This window comes from Seriola lalandi, unplaced genomic scaffold, assembly GCF_002814215.2.
Source record: "Seriola lalandi dorsalis isolate HSWRI2012SDOR001 ecotype SW California unplaced genomic scaffold, Sedor1 jcf7180002054559, whole genome shotgun sequence".
Lineage (NCBI taxonomy): Eukaryota > Metazoa > Chordata > Actinopteri > Carangiformes > Carangidae > Seriola > Seriola lalandi.
This window is the reverse complement of record NW_019525112.1, coordinates 2,480,196-2,494,542: the sequence shown is the minus strand read 5'-3', so window position 1 is coordinate 2,494,542 and position 14,347 is coordinate 2,480,196. Positions and strand designations below refer to the sequence as shown.

At 39.0% G+C, this 14,347-nt stretch overlaps 1 protein-coding gene across 1 annotated transcript in view; it reads right to left on the bottom strand.

Annotated features, from left to right (window-relative positions):
* Positions 1–585: 585 nt before the first annotated feature.
* Positions 586–14,347, bottom strand: part of hs6st3b (heparan sulfate 6-O-sulfotransferase 3b) — a 63,262-nt gene continuing 49,500 nt past the window's right edge. Inside the window, exon 2 of the mRNA XM_023415958.2 lies at positions 586–5,338. Coding sequence (XP_023271726.1) covers positions 4,576–5,338 — 763 coding nt within the window. The 3' untranslated portion in view covers positions 586–4,575. The remainder of the gene's footprint in view (positions 5,339–14,347) is intronic.

Below are 14,347 nucleotides of genomic sequence, written 5' to 3'. Positions count from 1 at the left end.
TGAGTTCAAATCAATTGAAATAAGTGGAAATATCAAGACAGTGTGATATATATATATACAACCACCATATGCTTGCATTGTTACTTGAGAATAAATTTAAATATTCAGATGAATATGCACTATGCACAGTGAGTAGAACTGTTTTTTTCTGAGTCTGAACTTACATTCTGTGTAATTCCATCTTGACATTTTTCAAGATGAAAAAGTATCAGCAGAGCAGTAATGGCAATATGTTTTGTCTCCATACTGTGAGAAGACAATGTTTGACAGTTTTTCTTTTAATTGGTTGATAGATGTTATTAAATTACAGTCAACATACAGTAATCAAGCAGTAAAAAGGTGTAATATTAGTGTAATATTTACCAGATTTAGTGATAGACTGGTATCCTTCCTGTGGCTTTCCCAATGTATGCTGGGAAAGATTCCAGCCTCCCACACCCTGATAAGCGGATATAGCAGATAGATCTACTATCTTAACTATATGTCAACAAAATCTAGTACAGCATGTGTGCATTTGCTTTTTACAATGAACTGTCTACACAGTAAATATCTAGACTGAGAAAATAAAGGCAACAGGCGGCATGATGTCATGACCATTCAATGCATTTATTTCTGATATCTTATGCAGAATTCACTCTTTTTTTCAGGTCTAACAAGAAAGATGGCTGATTAAATATTACACGCCAAAAGGCTTTTCGACTGTTCATTTCATCACAAGACTTTTAACATGTACATAGAAATTCTTACACTAAGAAAGCTCTCTTCCATTATCACTGAGGTGTTGGTAATATTTTCCATCAGGCAAAGCCATTCTTTAGCAACAGTTAAAATCATATAAATAAACAAATATATACAGATCAATCAGCTTCACAGAAAAATGCGCTTTCATGAGGTGGCAGTACAAGTTCATTGAAAAGCTCCTTTAACAAAGTGGCATGTCACACTCTTCTGGGAATGGCAGTTTAATTTCAAGTGAAAATCCATGTTGGCTTTCACTTTATTTACACCATAATCTGAGAGTTTTCACTTCTTTAACTTGGACATTGTTGGAAAGACTTTTCGGAAGCAGCTTTGCTGAAGCAAACATTTAGAAATCACAGAAATAATAAGCCTAAATTTCAACAGCACACTCTCATTTTATTTATTATTTTTCAGTAGTTCAGACATGGAGTAAGCAGAGAGGGCTGATACAGATAAATCATAGACAGAAAGTGACAGTGTAACTGGGAAATAGACCCTAACCTCTGGAACCTCTTATTCATGATTTGATGAGATCCCACCCTTTCAAAAGTAAGTTTCTATTTACACATTGTTGATTATGCTGAGGCAATGAATGCACAGTTAATGAGTTTAATTTAGTCTACAATAATTCAGTGATCACACACACACACACACACACACACACACACACACACACACACACACACACACACACACACACACACGCACACACACGCATACACACATATATATAAAACTTGGGTAATAGCACATTTACAACACTAGAAGAAGTGTTTCATTAGTGTTTCATTAATAGCTGTACGGCACTTCTACTGCTCATGCAGTGCTTATGCCATCTGTCACTGGGGAACATTGTAATTCCTACAGCTTGTCACACAGCAGTGAAGCATGTCGGTTTATTAAAAGAAATTTCCAAAATAAACGGCCTTTTGGCAATTTCCATTTTAAAATGAAAAGTTCCGTGTTCAAGTAGCAATAGAATTAGCAGTAAATGCAAAACAGTGTAGGCTATATGTGATTATAGAAGTTCAAAGATTCTTTTTTTGTCTGAGTAAAAGGAACAATATAACAATGGACAGACATTTTCACTAGTAGGAAAAGCACAAGTGTTACGAATAATAAAATAATGATGGGTCTGTTCCGTCGCCTTCTGGCTAGGCAACTGCCAATTAAATCCAGTGGTTGAAAGTAAGTAAGTACATTTACTCAAGTACTGTATGTAAGTTGCATTTTGAGGTACTTCCACTTTGTATTTGTATTTTATGCCACTTTATTCTGCTTCTCCTACTCGCTACATTTCAGGGGGATTTTACTTTTTACCTGACTACATTTATTTGACAGAGATATTAGTGGTTACTTTACAGACTAAGATTGTACATAAAACACATATTATGTTGATAAAATACAACACTTTTTTGAGATTAAACCAGTGGTTGCCAATGTTTTTGGTTTGTGATTCCTAACTGTCTTCTATGTGTCAGATTTCAGGAAGCTGTTAGCAGTTAAATCTAGCTCCACTTCGACCAGCTATAACAATAAAATGCTGCTTGAACATCTAAAAATGTCATACAATAATATGTTTTTTCCTTGTAACAGAGCGTGTTGTTGTATCGGTACAGTTGGGACACCCACACAGTCCTGATGATGTATAGCTTTTTGAGGGTTAAAAGTATTATTATTCTCAAACATAGAGATTCTCATTAAGAAGAATATATAAAATGTATTTAATATAATTGGTTATTGTTAATGATACATCAGCATATAACCAGCAATTTAATGCTGCATGTAACCAACAACTATTGTCAAATAAATGTAGTGAAACTTAAAGTACAATATTTCCCTTTGAAAGGTACTGCATTACAAGAATGAAGTAGCATAAAAAATTATAACAAAAGTTCACAGAAATACTAAGTATCCCAATTTACGCATTTGGAGTTAAATCAGATGCTGTCAACATGCTGTTTGACTGCTACATCACAAATGGCTACATGAACATATTTCGTATTTAAACACAGAATGACTCAGTATTCAGAGCTCTAACTGATAGCATTACTTGAAACACTTGATGAAGTGTTATCAACGTGCTATACACCTTGTCTTTCTTCTGCCCCATCCATCCACACACTCACTGAACTCATGCAGACCTAAATGCACCAATACTGCTCAAACAAATCAATCCTGTATTCATTCAATTCATTCGCTGTGCCAGTGGATGAATCACTCAAACAAGACAAAACACGGCTGATTCTTTAAAATGAAACAAAACTGTTCCATCTGAGGTATTTTAGAAGTAACTGCAATCAGAGAAGAAACATGAGAAATAACCGTTGGAGCAGCAGCAGCAGCAGCAGCAGCAGCTATATGACTTCAGTGTTGACATTTAGTGAACATTTAATTTGATAAGCAGGGATTTTGAGTGAATATGAGATAAGAGGCATAAAACACATCACTGACGCTTATTTAACCAGATAAAAGCAAGCCCTCTGTCATCCTCACAGATAGGCGCGCTGATTGGATTGGAGGGACTGGAAACTATCGGGCAGGAGAAATGACAGGCATGTTTTATTTCACAACTATCTGCTTTGAGGCTGGTCTTTGTAGGGCTGGCACTCTACTGGCATTAGAGCCCTCTTGCTGGCCACAGTGGAGTGGCCGTCAGCTCTACAAACATGTAAAAGCAGCCAGTGTGACGGGGAGGGGCATGAGAACTGAATGCTGATCATCTCATTTACAGTCGAGCCACACACCAGCCACACTGACACATTTCATCACCTGTACTATTTACTAACTTTTTTTAATCTGCATCCCACTACTTCAAAAACGAATTACTCACAAAATATGCTTTTTTCATTGCAGACTACTTGTTTTCATTTCTCATATATATAAAAAAAAAAACCACAATGTTCTACTAACAGTGTAGGGAAGGACGGAGCTTATTTTGTTCAGCAGGACGTCCCCTTGTGACTGTGACTGGCTTTGTGACAATGTTGTCTTTGGGAGAGGTGTTCAAATCTGCAAGGTATTGCACTTAGAAAACAATACTGTATATATTGCACTCCGACCAAAATATCAGCATCTGTCTATAATTTGGCTTCAAAATGGGTACTGCATGCATACGACATGGTCCTTGGAGAGGGTTTCATTGGCATGAAATGAAAACAAATAGATATATTGTGTTCTTTATTCACTTTGGTTTACAGTACAGTATATCTTTTGGAAATAATTATCCTCAATTGTAAGTATAATGTGGATGTGTGACATGCAACCATGGGTTCTTCTACAACTACATCTTTCTACCAGTTGCAACAATGACAATGACTTCAATGACATTTTTTAGTTTTGCAGTGAATGCCAAAATTAAAAGAAATGCAGTCTATGGCAGCTCCTTTTGATTAGTTTTTTTTTCTTCTCTCACCTCAGTTTCGTCTGTCTTTTTCAACGAATGATAAACAACTAAGGCAAAAATTAAATGACAAAAAAAACAAAAAAGAAATTATAAACAGCATTTAAAGATTTAAGACACCAAAGGGCACTCCAAGGCAGAGCTGCTGTGAGACTCACAGACTTGGCAGTTTTCATAAAGAAACAGCAGAGCACTTGGATCACACTGAAGCTGAGAAAGATTGATGCAGGAGACAGAGTAATGGTGAGACAGAGAGAGAGAGACAGATGATGTGTGCAAGATAGAGAGAGAGAGAGCGAGAGAAAAAGCGAGAGAGCGAGCGAGAGAGAGAGAGAGAGAGAGAGAGTCAAAGGAAATGTTTCATCTAGTCTTTGAGGAATCTCCATCAGGTGCTCTCTCTCTTACTCCTCCCTCTTTATGGGACCAAAGCTTCACCAGCGGGCCACTTGGCTTGTGTAGTCCTCAGTGGTGGTGGGGAAGTCACCATCAGTCGCTTTCTCGAAACCTCCTCTCCCGCCTCTATTTCCGCTCACTCTGTGTTTGGGCGGCCATGGCCTGCCCTGCTCTCTTTGCTCCCTCAGCCAACGCCTCTCCTCGCGCCTCTTCAAACGCACTTCCTGGTGCTCCCTCTGGCGGGTGAACTGGAAACGCTGGAGGAACAGGTCCTTCGCATACTCGTACAACTGCACGTCCAAGAAGTTGAGCTCCTCGATGCGTCTGCGCACGGGCTCGCTCAGGTCCACGTTGGCGGCTCGCGTGCTGTTGATCTGCGTGAAAGCGGAGATGAAACGCAGGCTGAACGTCCGCTCAAACAGGTACTGCGTCTTGCGTTGAAACTCAGTCAGGCCGTAGAAAGCCATGTTCTTCAAGTTGCTCATGGCGCTGCTCAAAAGGATGTGGTTACGCTGGCTCTCGTTCATAGAGGACAGGTTGTAGCAGCCAACCAGGCTCAGGTCAGCCAGCATACGGACCTGGCGGTTATTGGCCAGGTTGGATGGGCAGTTCATGAACTCTGTCAGGGTGACACCAGACCAGTCGTCCCCACTGTAGCAGGTGGGCAGCTCGTCTTGGGTGGGCGAGCGTCCATCACACATATGGAGGGCTGTCTTCCATGTGGCTCCACGCTGGACGTGCTTCCACTCACTCAGGTAGCGGGAGACTGGGTCGCGCAGCATGGTGATGTAGTAGAAGTTCCTGCAGCCAAAACAAACACAGTTAGAGAGCTGTGAGCACATCATCATCACAGAGGGCTGCCCTGCATTGTGCTGACAGATGGTGACTTTTGTCTGTGTATGAAACTTCAAGGTTGAATGCTAATTGGCAAACTGAAAGTCTCACTAATGAGATTGTTATAGAATGTCTATATATTGCCCTTGAAAACTAAAGCCTTACATCAAAACAAGGATTTTACAGAACTGGGCTAGGACAGTTTTCTTCCCCCACAGATTTCTGCCACCTGCCATGATGGACAATAATTGGGAATTAAGCCATGATCATAACCGTTGGACATAGAGAAAGTGAGTTCAAATGACCCAACTAAATCTCAAACATGTCAATGATACAAAATAATGAGGATTTCTTTTTCGTAACGCAAATCTGCTAAACTTCTACCCATCCTTTGTCAGCCAATCACAGCAGGGCATTTTGCAGGAGAAAACACATTTGGCTGGCATTTTAGCAGCAACTGGGAAATGAGCACTATCCTTATATGTACAGTATAAACCATTATCTCTCCCCCTTGGAGTGAATACGCCAAGAATCATTGCTAAAGAACAGTCACTGGACATGGAAGACAAACGAGGAAGCTGAACTTCATCAGTTAAATATGATAAAGCTTTTTGGCTGGAGAAGCAGTTTCTACTATAAAAATTAATAGCAATATTACTAGAACAAAACCCCCCGAAAAATATCAAATAACAGCAAGGGTATAATATATGTCTGATTCTGAAGTTGATATTTTGTTCGGGAGTGAAGCTGCATCTGCCCTTGATGGCCAGGTTGAGGACCTTCAAAAGAGATCCGCTCTGCTGAACCACAGGTATGTCAGAGCGCATTCTGATGGAAAACAAAGATTGGACAGGTGTTAGCCAGGTAAACCTCTCCTAAGATGAAGTCCTGTGAGTGCCATGTGAATATTTAATGATGCGACCCCCCTTCCCTAAAGAGCAGTCTGGGCAGATAAAGCTGAGTGTGGCACTGAGATTTCCCACTGACTCCAAAGCTGCTCTCAGTGCTGCATCAGTTGCTTCAACACAGCAAAAACATCCACACAGACTCACCCAGAAGTGGAAATAAAAGAGCTTCACAAACACACTCCACTGTGCTCATACTTGCTTGTCCTTCAGGGTTGGATTCTGAAATTGTGCACTCAGTAGAATATTTTGCCCCAACTTTATTTACTTCCTGTTCAATTTTTGTCCTTACTTGTCCTGAAAAATGAGCTGTATGGACCCACTAATAAAACACTGTGATTACATCATGGGAATGATTAGAGGTTAAGTTGAGGAGGGAAATCAATTTTAGACCTGAGAGTCAATTAAATGATTAGTTGATCAACAGAATTCTCAACACCAGCTGTTTTGATGACTGATTAATCACTTTGGCCTGTTTTCAAGCAAAAACTTAAATATTCTCTGGTTGCGGCTTCTCCAATATGTGGATTTACTGCTTTTGTTTGTGTTGTGTGATTGCACATTTGGTACCTTTTGGATATTTTTCAGTGTGAGACAAACAATTAATATATTAATTGAAAATTGAAAACATTTGTGTGTAATGTTTTTTTTTTTTACCCATGATCTATGCATTTCTCTAACCTCAACCTCCTCTAGTCACTTTAACCCAAAACCTAACACTGGTTTAGTGCAGTGACCACGCGTAGGATGGTATGCATGGTATGAATCAAACCTTTTCTTTGATATCACATTGATGGACGTGGTTTGAGATGAGCACACACCATTAAAAGGAAAATATTTGGGTGTATTTTTGTGCACAAATAGTAATATTATCTGTCTGAACCAAAAATATGTCTTGAGTTTATCTGGAGATTTGTCCAAACACTGCCGCGAGAATGCCATCACTGACAATGTTACCCAGTGTGAGTCAGGCAAGAAGCTGTGATTAGAGCCCTGGTGGCAGCAGCTGTATCCTGGCACTTGCTCCTGGAGTTGGCTGACTGCAGATACATCCTCATTAGACTGTCTCTGGGACATAAACACATGCAGCAAGTGTTGTTTGAGTGCACTCGACAGCCCAAAGGTCAGTTGTGTGCACCATCAGTGTCAAAATGCATCAGCATCAACGGGCCCGTGGAGCTGTCTTGAGGAGGCTTTCCCGGAGTGATACAGATGGCTGTCGAAGAGGGAGGGGGCAAGCTAACAGGCCTCTCTTACCTCTGGCCTGTGTTATCATCAATACCACCCCTACAGTCATTTCACACTCACTATCAAAACCACTGTGAGAAGTTTACCATGATGCTGTTTTCCAGTAAATGTTATTGTTAGTGTAAAATCCACAGCAAATACCATTGGAAGCAGCTTTGATAAGACTAATATTGTACTATTTTGTATGGCAACGCTGTGACAGAGCCACATCCCCTTCCCAAGATTTTTCTCAGCCTATTTTAGTGATGTGAAGTCGAGAACCCAGCTGAACTCTAGTTAATCATGGATCAATAATGGATAGGAGGCACATCGCAACTTATCCTGCCCCAGAATACTCATCTCTACAGCAGCAGCACAGCAGCCAGTCTTCACTGGAGCACAAACTAAATAGGGGTCATTAAACACAGATGGAAGAGGAATTCGAAAGTATGGATAAAAATGGAAACTAAAGCAAGGAATGATGAGTAGAGCAGATGAATGCGCGGCTGCAGATAGGAATACTAAAGCTTGGTGTAATTTAAATAGATGCAGTTAATGGATATTGCTAGCTTTTGATAAATACATGGATGGAAGACATTTTTGATAGTTATGTCATTAAAGCAATATTACAGCAATTTGAGATGACACATTTTTTTCAGTTATAAACTAAAGAGCTACTTTGAGCATTAAGGAAACAACTCACACCAATCACAAATCCATACTACTTACTAATTCTAAGCAGGTTTTTAGTGTGTTTAAACTGGAAAACTGCCAAACAGGTACACACAAAAGTCAGTTTGCTCACTAAAAAAACCATTGATTCTTGAGTGTGCTGTTGATGGACACTATTTTTCTACTATGTAATGGATAGTGACATAATTCCAGGAAGACCTCAAAAGACAAAAGATAACTGTTCAGTAAAAACACTTTGCTGTCGATTTGCTAGGTTCCGTTTGCAGCAGCGTCCCGAAGTCACAGCTTGTTTGCCTTTGCACGTCACACGTCAACAGTTTAGGAGGCTTAAGTTTATTTTCCTGTGTAGGCTACTATCTGAAAATAAAGTCTATCGCAGTATTAATATATACTGTATACAGTTAGTATTTACTACAGAATTAGGACACAGCTTAGTCTACAGTCGTACTAGCAACTCTTTGAGGCTTTGAGCTGAAGTCAGCATATTAACATGCACTGCACTAATCATCAGCATTGTCATTATCACGAAAATGCTGATGATTAACTGGTATAATGTTTACCAGGTTCACCATCTTAGTTTAGCGCGTTTGCATCCAAAAATCTGCTAATTAGCACTAAACACAATGTGCAACAGATGTTGGTGGGAATGTCATTTTTGCTGGACAAATAAAATGTTTGACTTGATAATGACACTTACTGAAAAGTAAGAGAATCAGTTTATTACCGTTCATCATGAGGAAAGAAAAATGTCAATTTTATGGTGATGCTGATCACCAAAATCATTTTAGGATTCATCCTTTGGGAACATCTTTACAAAATTCCATGGCAATCGTTAGATTTCGTTAGATATTTCAGCCTGGACCAAAGTTGTGGACCCATCTAATGAGAGACATTTCCCGCGCTACAGAGCCACACCATTAGCGTGGTTAACCCCCCCCCCAAAAAAAACAAAAAACAGTATGTGTCTGTAAAGTCTGAATTGTCACTAAAACACTCTTTAAACCCATGCAACACAAATGGAAAGTCTTTGCACTGCATTTTATCCCCAGTACATATCAGTGCAACAGGCAACTGGCTTTTAATTGCCCATAATTAGCCTCAATGACACGATTTCAGCCCACTGCTTCCCCCTGATTGCAGGCTGCTAAAAGGGACATTGTACTTTCAGCCTGAGCACATGGTGTTTGGAAGTGTATGAACTGAATCCCCTCATTAAGACATTCATGTGTGGGAGCTGGATGTTGTTGCAGGTGATTGAGGGTGGCCGAGACAATGGGGAAAAGCAAAACAATATCTCTCTCTGAGCTGTGCAGAAAGTTGTTTAGAGCAAAGGCAAATACAGTGAGCAGTAAATAAGTAGAGACAGACCATGTCCCAGTACAACAGTGGGACTGACTGATCTTGGGATGTAATATGATAGACACTGTGTGTGTGTGTGTGTGTGTGTGTGTGTGTGTGTGTGTGTGGTCTGAGTTTCCTATAGAATTTGAGCAGTGCATTAACACCATTAAATCTAACACTTATGAAAGAGCTGTCACATTTAATGTCTATTTAATTGTGTTCTGTTTTTTTAATATTATTTTGATTTTTATATTCATTTTAAAATTCCTGCTGTGTTCCCGACTGTATACTCTATACTGTTTATTTCCCCATTGGCATTTTGAGGCTCTCAGCTATGTACAGTTCTTTCTTTCTTTCTTTCTTTCTTTTTGCCTCTATTTGATGGAGTACAGTACAGCACAGAAGCAAACAGGAACTGTGGTGGGAGAGAGTCTATGTTATAATGATGCACCCTGCTTTTCACTCAACATAGAGCCATTAAAGGGACCCTTAATCAACTTCATTCTATGGCTAATGAGATTCTACATTAAAAAACAATTTTCAGCTGAAGTTAGAACAGTTTTGTTGCTTTCACATGGGAGATTTCTGCAGGTGTTGTTTTGTCTGTGCTCATCTTACTCATCCTGACCCTAACCCACTGGTTTAAAGCGAGCTGAGTTCAGTTGGCAAAAGGTGATGTGACATACTTCAGTATACAGATCAGCATTAAAACTAGTCACCGGTTTTAATGTTGTGGCTGATCTGTGTATGGTGCGACAAAGTCCGTGTTTGGAGTAGGTTGGGATGGGTGGATGGATCGACCAAACAAACCCATAGTTTTTAAACCAATAGCTAGTCAGCTAATAGTTTCTTTTGTCCATGTCCGTCCCGCAGTCTTAACCACAGTTACACAACAGTTAGTTCCGACCAAGTAATTTTATTGGACAAGAGTCATTCCATAAGTGCTGATATGGAGTAAAACAGCACTGGGACTTTAAACTACATCACTCCGCCTTACAGGTGCTCTCTTAACCATTAATTAGGGTTACATTAACGGTCGGTGTCTATCTTAGATTGTTACAAACTTTGCAAAGATAAAAAATATTTCCATAAATAACATTTGAATTAAACTATGTATGATTGTCGAAAAATGATGAAGGGAAGAAGTCTAGATACTTCACACCTGAGGTAATATGTAGACAAGGAAAATGTTTTTGTGTTTCTTAGCAACAATCCAGTACCAGTCTAGTTGCGGAACTATTTGTCTTGGCGTGAACAAATAAGTGATGAAATAAACAAACTAATCATAATCTGTTGTTGCTTATTAGACTAATATGGCGCTCGTAGAACTGTTGTATAAAAGCAATATCACACTCGACATCATGATGTTGTTCTGAATATCAGCACGTCAAGTCAAATACTTGTGAAGTGTTCTGGTAAAAATGCTGCTATCAGTAATTTGCCCTTCGTTTAATGTTGTTTTTTCTCACATTTTTATGACAAAGCCCAGTACAGCTTTTCTGACAACACATTATGAGTCAGTGTGAAATCAAATCAATGATGTTGGAATAGGGCAGTGTGTTAAAATCACTGCTATAACATTCAGTACCTTCGCTCCAGATGAAAAACATACCAATCATTAGAGCAATGTTTCCAGGGGTAGTCTCCTGAAGACATAGTACAGGGTACAGTACCCCATGAGAACGGGGTATTCCTGTAACTTTGCACCTTACTTGACTCCTGCCCTTTTCTCTACTCTGCTTCTCCTCCATGTCCTACGGACATTTGTGTTCCCTACGGATCCATAACCTTTTCTTAAAGGTTGTCACATTAATCACGCTGCTGATTTCACTCGTCAATCTCACCCTGTATCTCTTGTGTTTATCTCTCGTTATGCTGTGCATGGCCCGTCTTCACTTCCCTCCACTTGAGGCACTGCATATAAACACGCTCTCCTTCCTTTGTTTTATAGCCTTTTCCGAGTGACTCCTCATTCAGGTAAATCATGGTAATGATAAGTGTTGATGAGACAGGAAGGCAACATGGTGAGTTTGATTCTATCTCAAGAATCAATTTCAGTCTGGTATAGTTTTGTATTTTAAGATCTGAAATTAACAATAAACAAGAACTCTTGCAGGCTGCTTCTGAAGACACATTATTAAACACCATGGTGACCATGGACCATGCAGTGTATTAAAACAGGTTTACTGAGTGCAAATATACACTTCATATAACCCTGTTTCCTTGAAATGATGTTTATATACTCTAAATCTGCAACAGGAAATGTGTTCTGAAGGGAAAATAATGCCAATTAGATTACATTTTCTGTTAAAATAATGATGACATTTTCTTAATTAACAAAGTTAAGTTTAGTGTAGAGAATGTTGAACATTATAAACATATCTGAGAAGTCCCAACAGGCAGTTATCAGGTTGTGTTGTCTCTCAGACATGATCTGAGCAGTACATTTGATCACAGTTGATTTTTAGCAGTCAACAGCAGGCCTGAATGGGAATGTGGTTATGCCAGTGGCACTGCCTTCAGCTAAACTACCTCAGCTCTCAGTGAGCCGGCCCCAATGCTCCCCCTTAACCAATAAACAGCTCTAGGGTTGCAACGCAAGCACTTCAAAAATACACAGGTGTATGGATGCACTGAGCACGAGTACCCCTCATTCACTATGTATTACAGTGTAGAGTTGTTGAAAGCTTGGCTTCATGCAGAGGTTTGAAACACAAAAGTCAATGTAAAGGACAAAGTGTTCTAGTTTTGAATCATGAGGAATAAATTTGTTCTACAGCAGATATGACTGCATACTGTTGCTGTACGACTCATCTGTAAAGCTTTATGTTAGAGGAACACAATACCTAAGTGGATGTCTAAGAAGTAAAGGCTGAAAACACTGTCATATGGCTTTTCTCTCTACCAGGAGTGAATAAGAGTATGAGTCACTGGACTCAATAATGGTGACAAATGCATGTTTAATTTCTACAAATATCAACAAGATTTACAAGATTTACAAATGTGAATTAGGCTAATTAAATATATGATCTAATGAAAGGGTGACGAGTTATGCTATCTTTTGAAATTCCAAATTAATGAGATGGAACGCTGGATGTTTTACAGTGAACTGAGAATTCAGTCTTAGAATTCAACACAAAAGTAACCCAATCCACACTTCAGGTGATCTGTGCACACACATCTAACAATGTGTAAATAGATGCAAAAAACACAGATTTTGGGGCATTTATAGGCACAGGAAGCTCTTCGGAAGCAATATATGTAAAATACTGATATTTATTCAAGTTGGAATTAATTTATTTATATAAAATGATTCGAACTTGAATAAATACCATAGACAATGCATTTGTGAACACCATAAGTAGCTCACAAATCGTCGTGTGCATTTATAAACCTGTTTTTTATTTGCAGATCATGAAACACATACTGTAATACTGAGTGACTATTACCTCTTTAATTAATATCTCTCCATAAGTGTGTTCCTGAGTATTGAAGGGAAAGAGATTATTATGGCCATGTAACCTGTGTGAGGCTCCATATACTCCTCTGCTCCTATTCAAACCTTTTCCTTTTCTTTTTTTTTTTTAACCATTTCTGACATTAGGTCAAATGAAAAGCCTTCCAGAATGATGTATGCCCACATCTAATTGTGTTTTTTTTCCAACATCTAATACACATCGTGCTGCATCCATTATTCTAAGGTAAAGCAGTACCAGTCAAAACAATCAGAACACAGCTCTCTGAGGAAGTTTGAATTCACAGCCCCTTGAGAAAGAAAGGAAGAAATAATGATTTAAAAATATGTGTTACCTAACAGGATCTGCAGTGCAGACAAACAATGTCAGATTGAACTGCTCATCGGTTTTAGATCACAGTACGGAAAAACTCATCTCACTTAACACCATAAAACAAGACATTTATTTGCTCTGCATTTCACAGTATACAATGCTATGTTAGACTTACACAAGATATAAATACAGTATATTCCAATAAACAGCTTCTTCAGTTTGGGACTCTGAGTTTGATGAATGTCTAATGCTGTCTTTTAAACAACACAGTGACATTAACTGATTCTTTAATGGTAACTCAAATAACTTTAAATAAAGAGGCAACTGTCCATTTAGTTCCCCCTTTCATTCAGTAAAGATACGACATCAGGTTATAAGTTGAAAAGCCCTTCACACCTCGACAGGTATTGTAACAAATTTGACATGATGAAAATAAAAGCGAAACCTTCTGGCAATTATATGTTACTACTAAATGTGTGTTTTATTGAATCCAGTTCGTCAATGTATATTGTATCCGTCCCTATACCACTGAAAAAAAAAACTGACCTTGGTTTCTTTACAGTTAGACTTTGACACATGTAAGCTTGCCTCACTGAAATTACATGTAGAGGAGAAAGGAAAACACTTGACTAGAAAAATGTTTCTAATCTATTATATAGCAGCTAATTATAATGCCCCGTTTAGTGAGAAAAATAAAGTGTTTGGAGCTGCTGCTTTATAGAGGGAGGCTTCACTTAAGTGCGTTTTAAAATATACTGAGACATTCTACATGGACAGGATAGAGATTTTAATTGAAGGGACTGCCACACCAAATCTAACCTGTTTATGTAAAGGCAGGGTTTCCGTCACTTGAGTGAGAGAAAATCAGGCCAGGTTCATATATGAGATGCGGCTTAATGTGTGTGATGACTCACTGGGTTATGTAGTCAGACTCGCTCGACATGTCTGAGCTTGCCCCTGGTTCAAGTTATGCAAGTGACAGCTTTTATCAGTACTGACCGAGAAGAGATGATAAGAACGCT